At 39.7% G+C, this 25,021-nt stretch overlaps 1 protein-coding gene across 1 annotated transcript; it reads right to left on the bottom strand.

The window, feature by feature from the left end:
* On the bottom strand, positions 1–24,950 carry INTS7 (integrator complex subunit 7). Its single transcript, XM_082303398.1, has 20 exons — positions 24,851–24,950; positions 24,573–24,702; positions 23,602–23,748; positions 20,363–20,500; positions 19,830–19,876; positions 19,129–19,328; positions 17,930–18,052; positions 15,246–15,363; positions 14,156–14,287; positions 13,484–13,581; positions 12,573–12,812; positions 11,754–11,891; positions 10,825–11,031; positions 7,122–7,316; positions 6,190–6,293; positions 5,759–5,827; positions 4,546–4,678; positions 3,217–3,315; positions 2,217–2,402; positions 1–1,321 (listed from the first exon to the last, which is right to left on the bottom strand). The coding sequence occupies exons 1-20, from the start codon at positions 24,939–24,941 to the stop codon at positions 1,034–1,036; spliced, it is 2,883 nt and encodes a 960-aa protein (XP_082159524.1). The 5' UTR covers positions 24,942–24,950; the 3' UTR covers positions 1–1,033.
* Between the last annotated feature and the right edge of the window lie 71 nt (positions 24,951–25,021).

The following is a 25,021-nucleotide window of genomic DNA, read 5'->3' as shown; positions in this document are numbered from 1 at the left end:
TCTACTGCCTGAAAGTCTGGACACAGAGTTCAGCCTTTTATATCACAAAGGAAGCATGAAAATTATGTATGAAGCAGGGTATTTCCAAAATTATTCTGGATCGATTTCTAGTATTGGCAAAATTCTATTTCAAGTTATCTTGTAAAATTAACAATTAAGATTAGCAAGCTGGTCAAAGACTACACAAGATTACAAAGCCTTTGGTATAGAAGACTCCTTTTAAGGAACAAAGCTGTTAACTTGCAAGTTATCATTCATTTTAATTTCCCTCTTAAAAGAGCAAATAAAAAAAACCCCAACAAAATGAAAGGTTTCAGAAATACAGATGCATGAAAATTTAAAAACAACATGGTAATATTTTCAATATCATCTGAGAGACAGTGATTATTCCCACCTGTAAAACTCTGCCTCTTGCAAGACTCCCCAGACAGCAGCCCCTCAAGCAGTCTCCTCCCTCTGCAGGACTGGGTATCACAAGTGAACTGCAGCTGCATGCATTAAGTAGTGCTGATGAATTGTAACAACACACATACACCAGCCAAATACTGGAACTTGCTATTAAAATGTCAGAAAAAAAATCTATGGATATTCCTGCCCATTCCTTCACATTAAAAGATACACACTTGGTATTACACTCATTTCTGTATAACCAGCCAAAGTGAAGTGTTTCCCAACATCCTGTACGCCTAACATTAGAACCTATGTGCTTCAAAAAGCAACAGCATGGAAAGTACCAGTCAGCAAGCTCTTAGTGTCCCCTGCTATCATAGTTTATGAAGTCTGCTGGAACAGGTTTGTAAACAAAGTTAGAGATCAGGTAGAAGTTTATAGTAAGAGCACAACTCCAAATTTGAACAGCTGCCTCAGCTGAATCAAGTTCAAATTTACCCCGGATAATTTAAAAAGCAACAAATTGGCATCTGAGACTTTCTAGGAGAAGGTTATAATAAAAAGTCTTCCAAAAAAATTAAAAAAAAAAATGTCCAAGAAAAACTGCAATACCAATTGAGCAGGACGGAGTCACTTCTGGGAATCAAAACCGTGAGTAGGCGGTTCTCTGCTGCTGCTGCTGGGATGGAGGCTGTCCTTGCTGCTGCTGGAGACGAACCTGCTGCGAGTACGGGTCCTCAAGAGACTTAACAAAAATAGTTGTTTTAGGCCCAGTTTTCCAGACAATACCATTTGAATCTATCACAGAGGACTCCACAGTGATGTTGTGGGTGCCAAGGATCACAAAGTTTAACAGAAACTGAGTGCTGAAGTAGTCATTGTGCGGTTCCACCCTCTGCTCCATTTCATTGGTCATGTTGTCGATAGGAATCTGAGAACACAGATGGAAGGTTAAAACACCATTTTATATAAGCCTGCCAAAAATAAGTTTTCAGCTCTCCACTTGAAGGAGAGAGGAGAAAAAAGGAAAAATCTGTCCTCAATTTTTCTAAACCAATACATATGCATGCTTGAGACAGCTTGACAAGCTAACAAGTCATCTTCTACCCGAGGTTCTACTTTTCCACAAAGTAATGTGAGTCAAAGATTACACACTTCCCAGTCCTGTTCTTTCACAAGCCATTGACTTTCTCCTATTCCCCCTCAAAAAAACCACCAAACAACAACAAAACAAACAAAACCCCAACCCCCAAAACCCACCAAAACAGCCCTTTCACTAAGTATCACATTAGCAGAACCTAAATCTCAGTCATGCAATCTTTGATAAAACTGTTGACTTTAATATGTGCCTCCTCAGATGCTATTTCATGTCGACAGTCTGTCCTAACAATTTCCACAAACAAAAGAACCTTAAAATGACTATAAAAAATTTCGAGACTATATGGTAGAGAATAATCTACTCCTGGTTTGTTTTTTTTTCCCCTGTGGAGTTTTGTATGATATATAACTAGGCTGAGTTTTCCTTATCTCAAACTGATTCCTAATGACTTGTTCTGAACATGACAAAGCCTCTTTGCTTGGAAGAAGAGCTGTTACAAAAAGGTATTGACATATTGCAGCCTTAAAAATCCCAGATCCCCCTCCACACGTTATGCTTGGCTCTGGCCAGCGCTTGAATGGCAACAGTCAGGAGTGAAAGGATTACAGAACCACACATTCATCTCAACCTGGAAAACCTGAAAATTCTGCTGCCCAGAGTCAAACAAAAGAAAAGAAAAACACAGCAAAAAAACTTAAGACTCCTCCTGGCTCTATTCCATCCATACCTTATAGTCTTGTCCAGATTTGCTCTGCAGCACTGAAGAGACATTTAGACAGACAGACTGGATTTTACGGAAAAGGCCTGGTTTAGATCCATGCTGAACCACTCCTTCCACCTTGAGGGCCAATTGCTGGTTGTTCTGTACTGCTATAGGTTCTGCTGGGTTCCTTGGAGACGGGGATAGAGCAAGCTGGAACACAAGTAAACAGAGCAAAATGTCATTATAAGCCTCCAGAAAAGCAAACAAAATTCAAGGATGAAACAGGACACCTTCTTATAGAAAAATTTCCAAGGAGAGGGTGGGTAGGAGAAGTAGCAAATGGAAACACAGACATTATCAGAGACTCATTACTATATTATTTAATAAACGTCATCAGCAATAGCAGATAATATCTTTATATCAGTTTCCTTGACTACACTTCTTCAAAAGATGTGGAAAAAGAGCTTCCACAGAATAGCCACAAGTATATTAAGCTGAACAAAGAAGCAAAATGCAGTAAGATTGAATATTAAAAAACTTAAGGCTTTCACTTTTCCCAGAAAAAAGAAGCACTTGACTAAAACAGAAAAACCCATGACCATAGTCATATATAGTCATTCTCAGTCAGTGTGCTGACATACATGACAATTTTCTTCCAAGGCAGTAAACATTGCTTTTTCAAGGAAAAGGAAAAAAACCGATACAAATCTATAAAAGCTGCCTTCCTAGGACCAGAATTATTTCACTTTGCAGACTCAGAATCAACAAAAATTCCAGCTACACTTTATCTTTAAGGCTTTGCAATCAAACAACTGAATCCCACTTGCCTAAGTCACAGCCTAGTGGTTCTGAACAACCATTCATACATGTTATTCAAGTTATTCCTAACAGATTAACCCAAATGCTATTTGCAGTTATGTATCTTGATTAAAAATGCTGAAGCTTTGTGCCTTCAGTAGGGCTTTTCTCATGAAGTAAAGACTCTGTAAAGAGAAATTTGAGGCCATATTTGAGCAGTACATACCTTAATACTTGTAGACTGCAGCTTTTGGAAAAAGTACCTTTGAAATGAAAGGGGCACCTTCAACAAGGCAATGACAGCATTGCACAGACAAGCTGTATGCTGCAAGAAACAGAGCCAAAACAATTGAGAAAAATTATCATTCATGACACAGGAAAAAGACATGTGTTTGAGGTACTGAAACAGCAGGAATTTCCATTATAAGTCCAAAAATATATTAATACAGTCATAGAATTACAGCCACTAAGATGACAGTGACTACATTCAGCCTCTCTGTTTATGTTCTGCCCCTTACTGAAGGAGGTATTCTGCTCTGGAAAGAACAAGGTGGCCAAGCAAAAGAAAAATACAAATCTTTCCAGTCCTAGTGTTAAGAGTCGGCAGAGCAGGATCTGCTTAAAACACTCATACACAAAACCAGCACACACAAACCCTCAAATAAACAACTCCCCTCCAAGCAAACAACACTGGCATCTATCATGACTTAATGCAATGCAGTAATTAAGTTTTAAGCCTCTTGTCTACTCTTCTTTTCCCTGCTGCACCATGCCTCTGGCTCAGATGAACACAAGCAGTGCCACTGAAGTCCCCAAGCTGCCCTGGTGTGGAGCCAGTCACAACTACATTTACAAGGTTTACCTTTGCTGTGGTTTACACAACTCATTCCTCTATTCTATTTGGAACTGGTAAAGACTGTTGAATTTAGAAACCAGGCAAATAAATGCCAGCCATGACAAACAAACTACCTTGTTCCCACTAACATGCACTTCAGCTTTATGATGTTCACCAGCAGGAAGAGACAAACCCACCAGCCCTGTAAAGGAGAGCGTTATCAGCTCACTGCTTGCACCTGGCACACTCCACTTCGTGCTCTCTGATGATCTGCTTTGATAAGAGAAATGCTACACTCACAAAGCACAGTTCACCACTACCAGCTCAGGGACTAAAGCTAGGCTGCTGTGTGGGAGGGGGAGAATCCCTTCACAGCAAGAAAGTGAACGAAGACAACGTACTCCAGGTTTGACAGTGAGTGTGGTGAGGGGGTCTGGCAGAGACCTGACAGTACTTGTAGTTACCTTATCAGCATCTGCTGTGCTGTTAGCATGGAAATTTTAAAAGATTACTTTTAATCAGACCAGTAAGGTTACAGATGTTTTAGCAAAACTGTTTTTGAAGCGTTTTTAAACAAGTGTGTCTCTGTAGAGACTGTTTGTGTCAGTAATGTTAAATAACTGAGAATGCTTCCCAGTTTCTTGCCAAGCACAGATATATGGAGTTGATGAGGTTTTGCCCCCTTTCTCTATACAATATACATTTAAAACTGTTACTTGCCAAGTAAGACACAGGAGCATATTTCCTGTTGAGGGATTCCACTTCCTCTAGTACATGATTAAATACAGACATCATTCTTCTTTCATATTCACTTTCAACATGAGCTGTTCCATTTGAGCTATATTCCTGGAAACTGAAAAAGACAACAACAAAAAAACCCAACCTTTTCATTGTGTCTAACTTACTTTTCTCATCATAACCTGGAAGGCACGCTACCAGACAGACCCAAAAAGACATTAGAACTTGAAATCCATTAAGAAATGTCTTTCAAATTGTTTACTCTAAGTTTTTTACTATTTTTCCACTATAACACTTGCCCTTTATATTTAAATCTTTCTTAACTACCACTCACCCACCACTTTCTGTCCCCACCCTCTCACTTGAAGCAGTGACAGTTCTAACAGACTCAGCATACTTACTTCCCCTGGCTTTTATTTAACCCTGCAGTGTTTATAACAGTTACGAGAAACTCACCACACAAAGCAAGAATGCCAGTCAGAACTGAGACTAAATCTGGAAGTTTATCATCTCCTGCTTTGAAGACAATTCCATCTCCTAGACACCCAGCATCATACAAATTTGACTAATACACCTTTAAGCAATGCTTAATTTATAACAAATACTACAGACACTTAGGATGTTCACCTTTCTCACCAGCTATAAAATCACAAAAAGATTTTATCCACAGTATTTTCCATTTAATCTCCATTTAAACTCTGGGTGTTTTAAACAGTGATTCAGTTCATCAGTACTTCAAGGTTGTTTTCTAGTGGATTGAAGTCCACTGTTAGAAAAAGAGCCAGAGGTGATGGCTTCACATTAAAAATTTGAACTAGTTTAGTGCATGTACTTTCACAACTTTGAAGGAAGCTAAGATGCACTTACAAGTGCAAGCAACAGGGATGGGATCTAACACACAATGACACAAATTAAAATAAGTGGCTAAAGGAGAGATTAAAAGTTCAAGTCTATATTTAAGACAAGTCTATTATAGTGCTGTCAAGAGCAAAATCAGTATAAAATACAGAACTCAAAAGAGAGTCCCCAGCCTGCCAGGTATAGCACAGCAGCAACAGATCCTCAAGCCTGCCCAGAATATAATTAGAAGGGTCTACTGAGAAACTTTCTGAGCATTCCTTGAATTCCTGGGTTTAAAGCTCCAAGGATTCATTAATACGCAGAAAAGGAGTATGTAGTTAACCATCAAACCTACCTTGCAGATTCTGGATCCAAAATCAGAGCTTCTATTGCATGTGAAATCAACAGGCAGCTCTGCTGTTGTCTGATGTCAACACTAAGGAGTTAAAAGACTTTCAGAGTTGGCACCTAAAGCAAGAAATGTAGTGTATTTAGTAGCACTTTTCCTTGCATCTGAGAAGTAATCCTACAGTTATTACTAATTTAGTAAACAAAGAGCAAGAACTGTGAAAATACCAAGTTATATGCTGCTCCAATTTTTGTGTGTTGTTTATGAAGTAATTCCAAACAATAGTACGGTAATGATTATTTTCAAATAGGTTTGAAGCAAATGACAGCTAATTTTTATGTTATTAACTTTCAAAATGACTTTATGGCAGTCTTCACAGAAAAGAGGATTTTTAAGAGAAGGAAAGTGGACAAATTGTAAGATTTTTAAAAGGATACAGTTCTACATTCCTTAGAGTTGCTGAGTCTGCATCAAAAGATGACTGATACAGATCTCCGTACCGTGTAGCCAAGTTTCGGAATTCCTCCATGGAGTGTTTCATCTGCAGAGACAATGTTACTAGGCAAAAACACAAAGCAAAGCAAAACAAACAAAACCCCACATATCCAGAAAACCACTACACTGTAGCATACAACACTGAAGGAATAAGGTGGCATATTTGAGAAAAATTCATTAAGTTCTTGCTTCTTCACTCGGATAAAGATTACCAAAGTGACAGACTCTCATCCATGCATTAAACAGCTACTTTTCCTGCACCAAGAAAACCTCCTTGGGTTAAAAACAAAGCAAACAAAAAAAACTCCATCAACAACCTCCTCCATCAGTAAATAAAAATAATAAATAAATAAAAATAAAAATAAAAATAACTGATAAAGCAAACTGCTATGTCTTTCAAGGACTACCCACTGGTTGCTTCTGGCAGACCATGTGCATTTAGAAGCAAACCTTCTTGGTGTTCCATACAGTACCAAGGCAGTTGCCAACACTCAGCAAAAGGAGTTGCAGAATGATCCTCAGGTATATGCATGTATTCTTCCTTGGTGTACTCAGAGTGTCTGAGGTGTTTCAAATCAAGGTGTGAAAAGCCTTGCTGCAAGTTTGAGTGAACATAGTGACTTGCCACATGCATTTCCTTGGAAGCTGTGTGTGTCACTGGAGGAGAAAACACACGTGCACACTCAGCTTCAAAACACAGCCTGCTACAGGCAGGTGTTTTCAGAGCTACAGGTGAAAACCAAGGTCCACTATTCAAAAAAACCCATTTCACAACTACTTTTCATTTCATTTCAAACTTACAAGTTTGCTGAGAAGCAGAATTCATACCAGAGTCACAAACATAACTGCACAAGAGCGGAAGGGGAGCACATGCCTGGTTAGAGATGCGTCCACACCTTTGGAGATCGTTTCCCGATGTCATAGCAATCGTTGTGGCAATAGCTGGTGGTGGACTTGTTTTTAGGCTGTTGCAGGTACAAATAAGTTGAGAAAAAGCTTGCAGAAGGTCAATCCTGAGTTTCACAAACCCACACTGAAAGCTCAGAGGATTAAGTGGTGTACTAGCAGCCTGAAACACAATAATAGGGATGTTGGCAAACTAGGTCAAAAGCAAAAATTATAAAATTACACTGCAATGTCGCTGAACAGTCTCATCAGACAACTGAATTCTTAAGTTCAATTCTAAAAGCTGTTTTTTTAAAACAACATTTAACAGGTTGCTCAATTTCAATCACACTAAATATAAATGACAGAAGTTACACAATTACTAAGTCATATTCCAAGCATATCACCCTTGTACCAAATGCAACTTAAGCAGTTAAAATGCTATTAGGGCACCTATTTCCTTTTTCCTAGGCCAAGCCATTAGGCTTCAAATGACATTAGCCCAGATAGTCTTTACCATAAGAAAGTGTACACTGAATTGGATGGCAAACAGAAACACGAGGACTGAAAAAGTGATTCTCTGCATCAGCCAGAAGAGAAAAAATTGGCTGAAGTTACCCACAGCAAGAGGAAGGGGTGATTTTTTTGGAACTGTGAACTGGATGGGAACATTGTGAAAGCACTGAACCTTGCATTTGATGAAGAGACACAGTCTAGTGGTAACTAAGAACAGTAAATAACAGAACTCCAGGAGGGTAGACAAGCTGCTATTGTTCAGAAAATACAGTTCTGTGAAGCTTTGCTCCCTAAGAGCTTATCTGACTGGTAGAAGCATCTGTGACAGCTTAGGACACCCAGGAGGGGGTAAGCTGCAGTACCCAAGGTTTGATACTAGTTAAGCCAAAAATACACTATTTATTTTTCCTAAACTGATGGATTTTGAGAAGAACAAGCCCTCTGCAAAACAAAGCACTGGGACTATCTCTCAGACTCATGCCTATCTTCCCCCGTGCTCCTTATTCCCCACCAGGTCATTTCCCAAAGCAGGAAGTTATAACCTACCCCAAAACCTTACTAAGAACCATTTCTTTCCTGGCAGAAGACCTGAGAACTAGTTTCTCACAGAACATCCCATCATCTGAGAAGTGGCCCACTACTGACTAAAGTGAGGAAACATCAGCCCACTGCAACCAGTTTAAACTCCTGAATTAGATTTCAACTGAAAAAATAAGACCATTTCATACTCGAGCCATTAAGCCTCTCTTATCTATCACTTTGCTTTTCCTTCTCCAAGGGCACAAAAAAATCTCTTTTGAATTGGAATCATTCAGTTTATTCTGCAAGGATGGTTTCAGAAAACCCTCTGTGGAAGAGGGCTACACTGCACTGTAATTGCTCCAGAGAGACTACATGCTTTTAAAGAGTAAAGTACTTATATCAGAAAATCCAGACATTTTTAGTAGCACAAATTGGACTTGATTCTTGTAAATGGAAATACAAGCTCATCTCATTAATACTGCAATTTACCTGATCTGCTGTGGGCAATAAATGAATTATAATTCTTTTTTGAAAGTGACAGAAATATTTCTTTGGCTCAGCCAAGTTCTTCAAATACCACCACTTGCTATCGAGATATTTGGAATTAGTACTACTTAACCAATGGCTGTATTAGTGCTTTGTTCAAGTTCTGTATCTTCTTTAGATTACCAGCAGTGAAAAATAAAGCCAGTGCTTCCACTGAGACACATGATCTGTGCCAGAAGGAGCAGGACCCATTCAAAACCTTTGCTAACTCTACAACGAAGTACACAGCAAGACCGATGGGGACTGTGGTCAATATGCTCCCTGACAAGTAAGTCCCTGTTCTCCCACAGGGCAAGGGAGAACCTCTTATCCATAAAGCAGTGGGACTTCTTTCCCGCAAGTGCACTAATTCCCATGAAAGAACACTCTGCAGTGCAAGATAGAGTTTTATGTGTATCAAGGAAGAATTGAGAAATTTTCCAACAAGATCAGGCACTGTCTGAATATTTCATCATTGCTTAACGGGGCTGACTGAACATCTGCAAGACATTTACTGACACAGTGTTTTCCAGCTACAAAGTGGAGCAGCTACACAAGGTTCATCACATGCACCACTGGTCTGTGGTACCAGCAGTGCTGAGTCATGCTCTGCACTGAAACAGCAGCAACAGGAAAGCTCGAGTAAGAGAGAAGAGACAGCAAAAGCCTTCAGCAGGAAGGCTGTCACGTGCATTTTATGGCACTTCGCTCCCCTTGGAGAGGTTGAGTTCTATAGACAAGCAGTGAGCAGCTCCTTTTACAGCTGATACACTCAAGCATGGTTGGGAAATTGTTCAGAGTGATGCAACAAGTCAGCAACAACCAGCAGTAAAACCTGATTTCTTCCTCTCTCACCTACAAAATCTCTACTTACTCCTCTGGCCCTCAATCATCCACAAGGAGGGCACTGCACCCAGAAAAGCACTATGTGCAACATGCAGGAACTGATGTCATCGGAAGAGATGAAGACAGGAATCCTTCAACATAAAAAAAGCCCTGAACTCCAGGGAAAGGGTAATTAAATTACTGGATCACAGAATGACCTATTTAAGCAAGTTATTTTCCTGCCTGTATTAAATATTAACATCTAATTAGATGAGGTCCTCTTCTCAATGTCTTCTCTATGTTAGAGAAATCTTGAAGTGTTGAATTAAAAGTCTTATTCACTCAGCTAACAGTTAAAGACAAACACTTCAGGGCTGATGAGTCTTTCTCACTGAGGACAAAAGTAGCAATTTATGTCATTTCAGCTTATTCTGAAACGTTTTATTAATAAATAATAATATCTGAACTTTATTAAAAACGAATGTCTGAATTGTCATGACCCTAACAGTCCAGTAACTGAAACAACAAAGCAGCTTCACTGAAGAGGCATACAGAAAACTGTATGTAAAGATTTCTTCATGGAAACTAAAATATGAAAGAAAGCATTGTGTGAAGCTGGATCATCTTTTGTTAAGAAGCAACTTTACAGTAGGAACTGAAGGTCCCTATTCATTAATGCCTTTTTTTTTTCTTTGTTTACATTCACAGACATCATACAGCTTCTTGCTATTTTTACCACTTTGGAGAAGCAGAAAGTATTTGCATAAAAAGCAGGTACCAGTTGGATTTGATGAAACTGAATTGTCTTTCCTCCTCTTACTAACTTGCTGTTAGGATTCTATGAGATCACAATGTCAAGTACAAGGCAACATGAACTCAGAAGGAGGGAGGAAGACGATTGAATCCTTCTCTGTATTTCAAGAAGACAGCAGCCAATTTAGGCCAATTCCCAGGCTTGGCTATTACAATAGTTTTTACTCAGCCAAAGCAAGGAGTGGAAAATTATAAAATGATAACTTTAATTAAACAAGATCTGTCACATTTCCTATGATCTAATCAAGGCAGGAAATGAGGGGTGGAAGGAGAAGAAAAAGCAAAGAGAAATCTAGCTAATCACACTTGGCTGAGCTACAGGATCTTTTCTCTCAAGATGCAGTGTGTTACAACTGAGATGCCTGCAGAGAAGAACCAGAGAGTCTGGCAGATGCCAGACATATTTAAGAACTTTTCAGAGAGTTAAGAGCAGAAACCAAAGAGCCACGATGCAGTACACAGAAACATCACCACGAAAGATGTGTGCTGACCGTCAGTGACGCTATTCCTTTGTGGTAGGATTTTAAGGCTTCAGCAATGCAGGAGAGCGCGGAGCTGTAGTTGTCCTCCTTCAGGCCTGTCAGGCACTGCTCTGCATGGGAGAACTCCTTCAGGCTGTTCAGCCAGAAGTAGAAGTGTTCTGAAGCCACCTGAGTCAGCAGGCTTTGATACAGTTCTCTGGCCATGTCATGGTTGCCCTGTAATGACAAGCATGTTTCTGAAACAGGACATGAAGCAAGGCTGGGGTTTTCTACAAAACTTACACAAATAAGAAAACAAGAACATCTCCAGGATTACTCCCAGCTTCAAAAGAGAAACAATGAAACTTTTACCAATCATCTGATCATGGCAATCTTAACAATACATAAAAGCACAAATGCTTATTTTATGGAAATGCCAGCCTGTATAAAGTGTAGTATTTATTTACACAAGCCAATTCAGTAAGATGAGAAACAAACATGGAAATTTACCTCATCATCTCATATTAGGGTTTCTGTGTAATTCTAACCCCAAATGTGAAGCTACTGAAGGGAAAAGGGCAACAGTATCTTTTTCTTCCTTTCTTCACATTGAAGAAAGAGAAGCATACATCAGGATGACCTGTATCACATTCTGAAGAACAGTCAGACAATACAGATTAGGTGTGTGCTCAAGAAAGTGCCAGCACATCACTGACTTCCTTCTCAAATACTTCAAAAACACAAATGAAAAAACATTTTGATGGGATGAGTGTCCTAAATGATACATATCTGAATGAGCATTCCAGGGAATTAAGAGGGAAAGTGATTTTTATTTTTTTCCCCATTCACTTCCTCCTCCCAAGTCCTGCGATCTTCCTTATTCCCTTACCCAATTCAAAGAAATCCCTAACATCCCTTCAATCACAGCAAACCATTTTTCTCCAGGTACTTTCACTTACCATCCTGGAAGCCTGCCTGGCTATCCTGTAGGCTGTCCATCCATTGGAGGAATTCTCAAGCTGCTGTTTAATAACAGTTTTGATTTCTGTGGACAAAGCTTTCTGACTGGAAACAAATATCACTGTGGCAAGAGAAACCTAGTAGAGAATGGAGGAGTGAGGAAGAAAGTTATATTTCAGTAACTAAAGAAAAGAAAAAAACCAAGCCAATTCTGTTTTATTTTGGACTCAAAACTACATAGAAAACTACATATATATGTTTTAACTGCAAAATTTCTCAGTCATATCTTTTAAGTAGTTACAGCAATCCAAGTACTTCTTGCAGATAAAAGTAATTTTCATTCAAAGAATCTCTACTCTGCCTTTTAGCTGAGATATTTCAAATGCTCCAAATAAATTAACAGAAAGCTTGTAATTTCTTTTTAAAATTCAAATTCTTCTCCAAATAGATGTGATGAAAGCATTTTTCTCTTACAGTATATTAAGTCATTTGCTTCAGAGCACCCTATATAAATAGAGCTAGCTGCCATTTGGCCTTCAACCACTACTTTAGAGATACCCCAATAATTTCAATAGCCAGGCTTGCCTAAGCAGTGCCATCTGCTGGAAAATCTAATGGAATACACTGCATAGTTCAGGCTCCATCTAGGAGCTATCTCTATACTGAACACTGACATACGGAGGTCTAAAGTTAAAACTGAGAATAGTGGCTACAGATGGGCACATCAACCTGGACATAACAAATGCCTTAGCTGCCTTTCAAAATACAATCCATCCACAGCTTTTCATACAGACTTTATCCATCAAGGGAGGTCTTACCAAGAGTTCCTGTTTTTTATCCGTGGCAGATTGTCCAATTAATTTATAGAGGTCCATTAGGTCTCCTAGGATCCCATCTGCCAAGACAGGCAGCTGCATGGCAATGGCTGCTAAGCAGTGGCACATGAGGATCCTGGCATTGTCCTGGGCACTGTGCAGCTGTGTCAGCAGGGATTCCACCACGGACTGGCTCAGGTGAGGGCGGCACTTCACCAGCTTCACCATGCAAGTCAGCGTGATCTGCAACTCACACAGTCAACAGGTACAATCAACACCATGTCTTCAAAACCAAAAAAGCCAGGCACACTTACTTATCTGCAAGTATGACTGCAGAAATACAGATCTGCTATTTCCACAACCATGTTCTCTACAAAAAGATGAGATTTTTCTAAGAGCCCAAGCCTTTGTCCCTGAGCTTCCTGAATAAAGACACATCACAAATTCAAGAAACAACCGTAGTCTCTCACATCACCAGCCTTTACAGGTAAATAACTAGAAAAATTACTGATAGTTTCTGAAGTAGGAAAATAAGAATAATTATTTATAGAAGTGTTGTGACCATGTACACTGCATCTCCATCTCCAAAAAGCAAGTTCTCTCCAAAATTCTCTTTGTCCTCCAGAGATACCGCCATCCAATGTTCATGTTTCATTACAGCTGTTCCTCTGAGAGGAATGCTCCCTGCCCCCCACAACAATTCACTTACTCTAGAGCTGAGAGGAGTTGTATTATAGCTATGCTCAGTTTCTCTACTGCTCTGAACTCTGGTTATGGACAAACTAGAAAAATCTTCTTTTCCCTCCAGTCTGTTATGCTTCCACCAGAAAGGATGTGGTGCACACCAGCCTCTCTGTTGTACAAGCCGTTGTTATAACTTCCAGCTGTGAAGGGGAAGACAACAGTAATGTCACCTTTAAGGTAGCCTGGGCTCCTGGGCTGTCATCTTGACTACAAAGAACAAGAAGAGCTTCTAAGCCAAAAACTGCATCTTGCTCCAAAGGCAGAAGATCTACAAAAAGAAAAAGAGTTAAAAAGAGTTTAAAAGAGTTAGTTTGTTCTCTGACCATAGCTGGTGTAATGCTTGCACTGCTGTTGCAGCCATGACAATTAAGAATTTTCCTAACGTGTCTGCTTTACCTTACTTTGATGAGAAACAATTCTGCCATTCCATGTCTTGGGTAACTATTCAGCAGTCACAGTGACGCGTAAAGCATGCATAAATCTTGGGACTAAAGACTTCTAAATGGCCTGTTATTATTTTGCAACAGACTCTGTGCAAAGGGCTTTCAAGGATTGACCAACACTTCAGCAGTCTTACAGCAGAGGTAAAACAAGCATTTATTTAGCACCACTTCTACTCTACCCAGTAATTTTCTCTAAATTAGACAAAGATGGAATCTTCCCAAACATTCATAAAATCAGACAGAGTACTTCCTACTAGATTATAGTCCCCACTCTCCCTAACCAGCATGAGGGATCAGACAGATTTACAGCCAGGTTCACAGTCAGGACGAGTTAATACATGTTAAGTGCATAAGCCTGACTGTAAACAGAGCCTCTTCATTGCCCTTGCTTTCCCATACCTTTCTCCTGGCAAGAGGCTGATATATTGGTCAGGATTCTCACTCCATGAGCTGCAATGCCACGGTTATTGTGGTAACAGCACTCCTGTGCTAGTTTTACCAAATCAAATCTTGCAGTTGTAGCTGCTGCTCCTAAATAAAAGCAAGGCAAATGGAACATAAAACTGCACGGTTCATAAATATACCACAGATCTTTAAGTACCTTTCTGCAAAACAATTATATTGATTTAGGGTTCTTTCTTCTGTTTAAACAATAGGATGAAAATAGCTTTCTCTCCTCAGGCAAAACCAGACTCTCATTCTTGAACACTACACAAGTTAGACACATGAGAAAGAACATTTGGATCTAAAGGTTGATGTTTCAGGACTCAGAGAAATATTGCCTTAAGAAATATTATGTCTGAATAAAAAAAGCTGGTGAGTGTATTAATTATTAAGCCATGCCAGAATGACTGAAGAGGATGTACTATTTTTTTTTCCCCATTTCTGCAGCCCATGTATTTGAGCTCATAATACTCATTAGGGCAGTCTGGCTTTCAAGAAGAAAAAAGAAAACAGTGTGATCATAATTTTGAGAACAAGATACCTTGAATCACTTTTAAAGTCTACTCTTCTTCTACAATTTCTCCAGTACATTGTCACAAAGCAGAAAGGTTCATCTGGTACTGCTGCAGGTCATGCTCACAAGGGTGGCAGGGTAACATGCCAGCCCACTCTCACACCATGAAGCCTCCCTGCTACTCAAAACTTATGCAAATCCATGGTTTTAAAACTCCTTAAGCAGAATGCAGGTCAGCCATTTGAGAGGCAACACACTTCTTCACAAAATTAAGAAAACCTAAAGACCCAAAGGCAAAAACCATTTTCATATACCACAGTACCCACAAAACAAAACCTGAGACCATGATCATCCATGACTATACAGTGTCCCGTTTGACGTTTACATATGATGAACACAGTGTGACTCTCGGTGTTCTGAAGTTCAAAAATACTTCTAGAAAATCCTACAAAGTGTTTAGATGAAACTGATCATCAGTAGAAAACCAACCATTAAAATGCCAAAGGTAACCATCTAAGCAAGTTTTCTTACCTGGAGCACTGCTGAAGTACTGTTTAATGGCAATGGTCCCTGATAATGTGGAAAGAACGGATAACATGCCCATTTTCAAGCTGTCATAAGGAGTGTTAAGAGCAGATTCACAGAGTGCCTAAAAATCAGCAGGAAAAAAGGTACAGAGGTAAGAAGTCCCATGAGCTATCTGTATGAAAAATTTAGTTGCACTTCTCTGAAAAGTTTTGAGAGTCAAGGTTTTCCCACAGAAAATACTGTACTAAAATCAAAAGTCAAGTCCTGAAGCAGCTGGTTTAGAGGACTGAACATGCAGCTTGCAGAAAAGTGACAGTGGGTCTTATACACTAGAAAACATCAATTACAAGTCATTTGTTGATTAAACATCAGTGGCAAAAGTATTATCAGGTCTCATTGATCCAATACTATAAAAGACTTTACGACAGTTTGAGGCCTACTGATTATTTTTCCTTGTAACGATCTGCAAGGTTTTATATAAATATACACCTTAGAAGAGCTAAGTTTCAAGTGTCATTTCCTTTAGAAGTATTGGTGTCCAACAGGACTTTTAAGGTTCTTGATAAATATATTAAGGTGTATTTTATATTTTAACTCATTTGTAATAGAGCTCCTGTCATACTTTTGTGCCTTTTGCCAGAACCCATCACAGGCCTTATGACATCTAGGTTTGAATAAGTCTTAAAATGCACATTGTTCTCAATTCCTTATGCCAACACTGCAAACAATTTAGTCATTCACTGATTCTGGATGCTTTTTTAGCCAACAGGAGGGATGGCAATATGAGACACAAATAGAAAATATAAGTATATTCTGCTTTAGAGTGTGCCAAAACTGAGTGACAAAGACCCTGAATAAAGAAAAACAAAACAATTAGTTCCACAGAACATAAAAAAACCCCCATGGTGTTCTTATCAGGCATACATATTGTGTAAGGGTTAAATTCTAAATACATCTGTGGTTTGTACCAATTAGTATTTTGCTAATCCACTGAATAGTGTGGCATCAACAGACAGAGAAAGATCCAATGACTGGGGTAGAAATTGAGTCTTGATGTCTCCCAAGGCACTGATGCTTTACTCAGGGCTATCAGATCAGCTCTCAGGGCATATCTGAAACGGTAACTGTGAAGACTGCCAGGAGCACAGAGGAATTAGCAAGATGGACTGCTAATTCTATAGCATAGGCAGCAACAGCTTCTGAAGCTGATGTCTAGAAATCAGTGAAGCCTCCACAATGCAAAGACCAAACTTCCCAACTGACCTACACAGGACAGACTTAAAATGCTGAAGAAACGAACCAATGTTTGTTGGTAAAAAGGTACAAGAGGCACATCTTGCCATGGGAAAGGCAGAGTCTGTTCCAGTCCCTGCTGTATAAACATTACTATGGAGAACAATTTCCCAACTCAAAAGGATGACTTTTTATTTCAGAAGTCAGAAAAACTCTTATTATTTCTGCATGCCATTCAGAAAGCAGTAACGAGCTTCAGACAATTAGTTTTGTATTAATCTAGTCACTGGTTTAGTTCTGACATCAGTAGAACTTTTTCCTATGCATTTCAACCATCAGGACACCCACTTTACTTCAAGACACTACCTGATGGTGAAAGCCATGTTATCAATGTCTCTCACTCGTATTGAGATAACTACTAACCAGATATAATGGGATAGAGTAGCATTTTCTCTGCAAAAAATCCATAGAGCAATCCATAAAGCAATCCCTTAAAATTCCTAAAAGGAAATACATTTCTGGAGTTAACCCATTATGAAGAATAAAGCACTTCACTAACACAAAAACCTCTGCACACTCCAAATCATCATCTCCAAGAACTGGGGACAAAGCAGAACATGCTTTACTTCTCAGATGATTGTTAACAAAACCCAGCATAGTTTTTCCTCCCAGCTGCCTTATGCTCCAACAGCATAGAACAAAAGTAGCTTCCAAGAGTAACAAAAGCAAAGAAAAAATGACCCAGGAATAAGCAGAGCTGTAACCCTGTGCCATTAAGTTCTTGAAATATTTACTTTCCCATTAATCTAAACTGAAGTTATTTTCCATAGTCATTTCTACTGGAAAAAGAGAAAGGAGAAAAAAAAAAGTTCATCTGCAACTGTGACTGAAAGAAGGCAGCAGTAATACCTACACTATAACACTAGTTTCCCCAAATAGCACAGGTACACTATAAACACTCTCTTCTTCATACAACAGCAGTCACAAAGCTACTATTGAAGATAAGCCATGAATTCTAAGAAATGAAATCAAAATTCCATTTGACCTTTCAAGTACACCTCGCTGGATGGTATGTTTTGACAAATCCTAGAGGCTGTTTTGCTCCAGAGCATTGGTGTGGTAAGATCAGTGTAAACATTCATGCTTGTTATCTGAGATGAGTTTGTCAGATGGAAAAGCTACTTCCTCACTGTACAAAGGCCTACTACATGGCACATGCCTTCCCTCAGTCATAACAGTTCAAGTTTAATCCTTGAGTATCAACTTATCCACTTGAAGACATTCTATGAATTGCTCATTAATACTTGGCAACTCTGCTTGGCAGAGTAACCTAACTTAAGGACATGGGGATGAATGTTATTCCTTTCTTTATCTCCCAAATAATTCTTCTGGAAAGAATTCTACAACTCACTGGGAAGTTTCATAATAAACTTTAGCTTAAAAAACATATAGACCTGAATATTTTCTCTGCTCCATGTATGTGGTGTCTTGTTGGCCAATAACTTCAAATCCTGGATTGCAAGCCTCTTCACAGCCTTCCTGGGGTCATTTTTCAAGTACTGCAACAGAAGTTGGATCTGCAACAAAATAAATTCATTGTTTAAGAGAGATGCTGCTAGAAAGAAGTCTCTTCAAAAGCACTCGGGAAGAAATGCTGAGCACACTGAGCCAAAACTAACTTGAAAAAGCATGAACACACCAGCCCTGGTTTTAGTCTCCACTCCCACCCTGGCTACATCAGTTTTAAGCAGTATTGGCTGTTGTGCTGCAGAAGTAGAGCCTAAATCTCTATGCTTACTGCCATTAAAAAAAAATGAAAGCAGCATATTAAGTGTTCTCATGTTGTTTCAGTAGTCTTAGATTCAGTACCATCAAAAGCATCATCTGAAATACAGAAGTGAGCCACAGCAGAGAGTTTCAGACAGATCAATGCTATTATCTAACAGTCACAGACACCAGGCTTCCACAGCTGTACAGGGCTGAAAGAAAGCAAATTGATTTTCGTAACTCCTTTACAAGGATTAGTTGGATGAGTCTCAAGTATCACTGTGCTCAGACCTGCTCTATAAATCACATCCACAAAGCTCATTATCAGAGCATAGAAGCATTGTATTTTTCCATCACTGCTTTCTCATTACTTGGTTTATAGTCCTGAATTTAAGCAACCAATTGAAATTCCTCAAAGTTCCCCAAAAAATACATTTTAAATGCATTCCGTGCTATTGAAATATTCATTTACTTGCATGAAAGAAAGGCAAAAGGCACACCGACAACCCAAGACAATATACAGAAGTGCAAAGTGAAGCCTGGCTTCTACAGGCAAGTTGAAGTGTTTTCAGAAAAAGTCAGGGTGTTTATTTTCCTGCATGCAATCTATCCTAATTGATTTGAATCCCAGCTGATTTAGAGAAAGATAGGTTATGATCTGTAAAAAAGGCTTAGTGGGTTTGATGGGGTCACCTGAAAATGGAACCAGAAAAGGCAAAAAATACGAAAGCAGCAGCAGTTTTCAGGGTACTCTTCCTCAACAGTTGGTTGGGAGCAACCAACCCAGCACAGCCATCACTGTTTCTTTTTATCAGCAGCCAGAATCTGAGTGTTTCTTAAATGTACTTTGTACTTCAAGTGGAAGGCATGCCTGAGGAAGAATTACCTGCTTGGGAATGTCAACCAAAGAAGAAGCAGCAAGCAGAGTAAAGGTGTGCAGGGTGACAATGACCATCTTGGTGGAAGGGTAGGATGTCACCAGCTGCTGCAGCAGCTGCCGGGAGCTGGAGGCCAAGCTCGCGTCGTGGTGCATGTGCTGCAGAATAGGGATCAACTTCAGCTTCAAGTCCACAGGTGTGGCCAAACCTACAACACGGAAAGAAACAGAGGCAGAGTTAGTCCTTGGGCTGGCTTTTTTTGGCAGTTCTGAGGCACAGAGTATGTCTGGATTGCTACTGCTGCTGAAAGCAGATGGTGCAAACACCTGCAGTAGCTTCCAGTAACCCATGTACTAGCTAGGTGTGAAATGACAGCACTACCAAGCACTTTCATGGCTGGTTGAGAAAGCTACTCCTTGCTTCATTGCAGGTAACACACAAATTAACTCATCTGAAGCAACCCGTGAGAGTCTATGCAAGTTTATTCATCACACTAGAGATGGGCTTTTATTCTGTACCAAACAGGTGCTTCGAAAACTTAATTTTTAAGAGGATTTAAGATACCAGAGAGATTATTGATCAGCTAATTTAAAAACTGGAATCATCTGAGGGCAACAGCATTCTGATATCTAATATGTAAATATGAATAATAAAGAATTTTCAGAGAAATTAAAGCTTTTCCTCTTTACCATTCAACATACACATGTACCTTGAATCATCTCGCTGATTTTATTACATATTCCAACAGCAAAATCCCTGTGGAGAAAAGAAAGTACCAGGTGAAATGAAAAATAAAAAATTAAGTAATTAAAAATTTAAGAAAAAATTCAACTGACCTACCAAACACTGTGTTTTAACAATTAAAAGTTACACAAAAGAGTGCCTGCCAAAATCTGTCCTTTTCAGAACCCCTGCATACAGGCATGATCAAATAATAAAATGAAAGCTTTCAAAAACTGACAAGCTGCACTACATTTTGCTCCCTAATATGCCTTCCATAAAATAATTCATGATAAAAGCTGCTATTCCATTTTTCATTCTCATATTTATGAGCTTTCCATTTTAGAAAAAAAAAATCTGCTGAACTTGTATTCAGATTTCCTTACAATACTGCTACTGCACATAATTAAGTGTTTTGCTATAAAGGACAGCACAACAGAAGACAGTAAGGTTTGTGAATGGCAGTGTTAATGGAGTTTCCATTTTCTGTAATATGAAAAAGTGAAAAAAAATAGATCTTACTTAGATTGTGCAGAAAAGTTGGCAGCAGCAAATATAGCAGCTTCAACTTCCACGTTATCATGGGAATCCAAACTCTGACGAATACTGTGATGTGCATTCTTCCTTTCTGGAATGATAGATGCCATGCTGCCCAACATCCTACAGAAATCAATCACAGCAAAGTCAGGAAGAAAAATGATCATGAAGAAATGATGGAACCAGATAAAAATGTAAAAAAACCTGGTTAAAGTATTTATATTTTATATAAAAATGTGCTCTTTCATGTTGGCTACAGAAAGAAACAAATGCTAAAAGTAAGCATATAATTAAATGTAACAGATTTCATCATGTGGGTTGTGTTAGTGGTTTGATAAAAATTACATTTTGATACCTTTTAGCTTGAAATTGACACAGTAAGAAACTTACCAAAAACTCTTTTAAAATTAAGAGTGCACTATGGAATGATTTGTTTCCAACATCTTTCACTGATGTAACATAAGGTTACTAGTTAAATTAGTACAACACCTTTTGTGTAACTGCTAAAAAAGTAGCAGATCAACTTATACTTTGCCAAAAATATCTCCAAGGTACCTTTCAGGCATATTTAGCATAATCCAATTAAAAGAAGAATGAATGCAGGATTTATACTAATGGTAATTTTAGCAAGAGTTCTGTGCAAATATTTACACACGGTTATCTACTGATAAAATTCCACTGACAAAATTTTGTTTTACCAGATTGTAGGAACCCAGAGTGCCGAGAGTATTTTTCTGCCTGTTTTTAAGGTTTCTTACCCCCCTGAACAACACTGTTTTAGCCTCCAACCTTGGAAAAAATTACCAACGATCAGACAAGAACTAGAAAATACAGTGGTGTGAATTAGGTGATAGACTACTATGTAAGATTGTCACAGGGTGAAAAATTTAGAGGTTTTGGGCTTCTCTTTGTCGTAAATAGATAAGAGTAAAAAATATCAAAATGGAGGATTGTTGTTGTTCTCTAAACCTTCTTCTCCTTCTTCTACTCCTCCATGTTCTGCAGTAAAAGTAGTTTGGAGTGATTGGATAGAAAATTCCGCAGTTCCTGCCCGTGTTACTGAATAATTGGTAGGAAAGTGAAAGTAATACACGTTTTTAGTAACTATTGATTAAAATATCTTTAAAAGGCTGTGTAAATCTTGATAATTAGAGACTTCACTCCTGCTTTCTGTGCTCTATGCTGTACCTGGGTCACGCTAGTGGCTCTGTTCCTCTGATAAGACTTAATAAACAACTATCCAGCAGCATTGAAACTCCAGGAAAAGCCTCGGTTTATCTTTGAAACTCCTTGCAAAGACTTTTAGAAAATTCTCTCCCATCAGGAGGGATTTGATTTATGGCACGGTTCAGTGTCACCAGATCTTTCTTTCAACATGTTCTTCTTTATTGACACTATTCAAGGAGGACAAAAACAAATCAACAGAAGATTTTACACTAAAATTGCTGAACCAACAGCTATTTTAAGATTTTATTTGATGTATCCTGTGAATTTATTAGTAATTTCAGTATTTTTGCAAACTGAGAGGATTCCTGGGACTTAAGCAGATAACCCTCAATGCCAGTCAACAACTGCAATCTTATGTTAGAACACTGAAGTGGAACTACAAGAAAACATGCAGACATATTGTATTTACAGATTTCTGAGATACCAGGGCATGGAAGTATAATCTCAAATGAAATGTCAAAAGAAAAAAGAAATGGACATATGAGCTAATCAATCAAATGCCTGTTAATGCCTCCCATTTCCCAAGAGTGAAATCATTAACAGTTCTAGATGGAGATAAGAAAAGAATATAAAGGGAGAAAGGAAAGTGCTCTCTTCACATTTGATTTCACCTGCACAGGGTCTGGAAGATGCAGTTAAGAGGATCATGTTGGATAGCGTTAGAGACACACCAGAGACAAACCAGCAGGACAGGGATGTTAAAGACAGATTAATTTTATTTGTTTTCCCACTTGATTCCCAGAAGTTCAAAGCAATCAGTAATATAACAGCACTTCCGTAGAAGTTAATGATCAGAGACCAACAAGCAGTAAACTTCTAGGACAATGCTGAATGAAAAAGTAACAAGGTTCGTGTAAATTTTGGTTACAAGTTAACAAAAACTACTTTGCCACAAAAGGAAGCACTTTCACTTAGTCTAAACACATCATAGGCAACATGTGATATATTGCATATAGCTACTGTGTGGATTATGCATACAACAGATTCAGTGTTCTTCTCTTGAGCACACAAAATTTCAACACCGCAAATTCTGTTTTGCTGGATCCATCCACAAAATTCTCACCATCATAAATGGTTAATACCCTTATTCTTGTTAGCACTGATCCTTATCATTCACCCCTTTTAAAGACATTGCTTTGCTTTTAACTCTATGAGCAACGTATAAAAAGCCTCCTTTATTTCACTCATAGAGTCATAGAATGGCCTGGGTTGGAAAAGACCTTAAAGACCATGTAGTTGCAACCCCTCTGCCATGGGCAGGGACTCCCTCCACTAGACCAGGTTGCTCAGAGCCCCATCCAACCTGGCCTTGAACACTTTCATGGATGAGGCATCCATAACTTCTCTGGGTAATCTGTTCCAGTGCTTCATCACACTCATAATAAAGAATTTCTTCCCAATATCTAATCTAAACCTACTCTCTTTCAGTTTGAAGCCATTCCCCCTTGTCCTGTCACTACATGTTCTTGTAAAAAGTCCCTATCATTCTTGTATGGTCCCTTCAGGTACTGGAAGGCTGAAGGTCACCCCAAAGCCTTCTCTTCTCCAGGCTGAACAATCCCAATTCTCTCAGCCTTTCCTCATAGGTGAGGTGCTCCCTCCCTCTAATGAGCTTGATGGCTTTTTCTGGACTCCCTCCAACAGCCCCATGTCCTTCCTGTGCTGGGGACCCCAGAGCTGGACACAGCACTGCAGGAGGGGTCTCACCAGAGAAGGCAGAATCCCCTTCCTTGGCCTAGTGCACCCTTTTGATGTAGCCCAGAACCCATTTGGCTTTCTGGGCTGCCAGTGCACATTGCTGGGTCATGTCCAGCTTTACATCCACCAGCACCCCCAAGTCCTCAGCAGGGCTGCTCTGGGTCTGTTCATCCCCCAGCCTGGATTGATACCAGGGGTTGCCCTGGCCCATATTGTACTTGGTCTTTTTATTTCAGATGAGCACTTTGATAGTTACCAACAGATCTGAAGGAAATCAGGATCGCTCATGCCATACATACCGGAGTGTAATAGCCCGAGCAACCGGATCATTGCTATGGATTACTGAGAAAACTCTCTTGACAAATTCATCCACATTTAGGATCTTCTCTAAGTGCTTCTCACTCTGCTGGGTAACTTTCAGTACACACAGCCTCAGGAAGTTGTTGCTGTTAGAAAATACACACATTTCTTTGTCAGGCTATTTTGTAATGAAAATTCAAGCACTTCAAATACTAAATTAGTTAAATATAACTTTTGAGGGCAAATTAAAACAAGGAAATATCTATGCTTTAGAAACATTTGAGTACACTGATACAGTAAAAAAGACACTGTTAATATACTATTGCTTTATTTTCTAGTTCAGGTAGTGTCAAACTAAAGCCCAGTTCCAGGGAAATGAATCTGTTGACACCAGTGAGGAGGAGTGTAAGCAAATGCCTGTTTTGTGCACACACAGGGATCCAAATCTACTAGAAAAACACATCCAAGACTGAGAAGTCTAATTATCACTGTCAAGTGTTGAGCAAATTTATTTTCCTTCCTGAAGACAATGGTGAAGATTCCACTACATCAACAAAAACTTTTGTAAGCTTTTACAAAGCAGCTTTGATTCCTCTATATACATCACTTAGACAGTAGGCACTTGGAAAGCTCTACTTCGAGCTTTGTTAGAGATTAAATTTGCACGTATGATCATTCATCCATTTATGAATTATGATTTGAACGTGCTTAGGCAGCAAAACTTAGTCAGGGAAAGAATCCTCAAATCAGGACAGAAGGAAAGGAACTGTCGGTATCACTCAAAGCCACTTAAGCCCACTAAAGAATTGGAAAACAAGTTTAAATCAAGCACAACCTCAGCAGACTGGGTACTGCAGCGGTGTTATCAGGCAAGCACGACATCCCAGACTCCAATGCAGCGACACTCCAAGGCACAGGGCGTTCCTACGGCTCAGACCGGAATGGACAGGACCTGCCCGACAGTACTCACCCCACTCTGAAAACATCGGCTAGCTTTAGGAACGCCGAGTTGATGAGAATAGGGAACGGGTATTTCTGGAAGAGCCTGGGAAAGCGAACGACGGCTTCGCACTGCTCCCCGAGTTTGCCAGACCTGAGGCCTAAAGGAGACAGCAGGAATTACAGCAGGTACCTCCAGCCCCGGGTCCTTCCTCCGCCCCCCGCCGTGGATAAAGCGGCACCAAGCCAAGCTCCCACCCCGGCCCCGCTGCCCGGGCCGGCGACAGCCCCGAGCCCGCGCGGGCTCACCTTTGTCCAGCTCCATGAGGGCGGAGTTGGCGTCCAGCTCCTGCTCGCCATAGCCCGCGTCGGCCAGGAAGGACTTGGCGCTGGCCGCCATTGCAGCCGCTCGCCGCCGGCCCCGCGCACGCGCAGCCGCGCTCCCGCCTCCGCCGCGCCGGTCCCGCGCAGGCGCGCGCC

The sequence above is a fragment of the Coloeus monedula genome (assembly GCF_965178545.1).
Source record: "Coloeus monedula genome assembly, chromosome: 2".
NCBI lineage: Eukaryota > Metazoa > Chordata > Aves > Passeriformes > Corvidae > Coloeus > Coloeus monedula.
Note: the sequence above shows the minus strand (reverse complement) of the source record. Positions and strands in the feature narration are given on the sequence as shown.

Excerpts from the sequence above, each read along its gene's own strand:
- INTS7 (XM_082303398.1), bottom strand. The coding sequence starts at position 24,941 with ATGGCGGCCAGCGCCAAGTCCTTCCTGGCCGACGCGGGCTATGGCGAG. Across the intron at positions 5,828-6,189 it reads ACTCTAAGGAATGTAGAACT|ACAACAGCAGAGCTGCCTGT; the intron begins GTATCCTTTTAA and ends TGTTGACATCAG. Across the intron at positions 4,679-5,758 it reads TTGGATCCAGAATCTGCAAG|TTTCCAGGAATATAGCTCAA; the intron begins GTAGGTTTGATG and ends TGTCTTTTTCAG.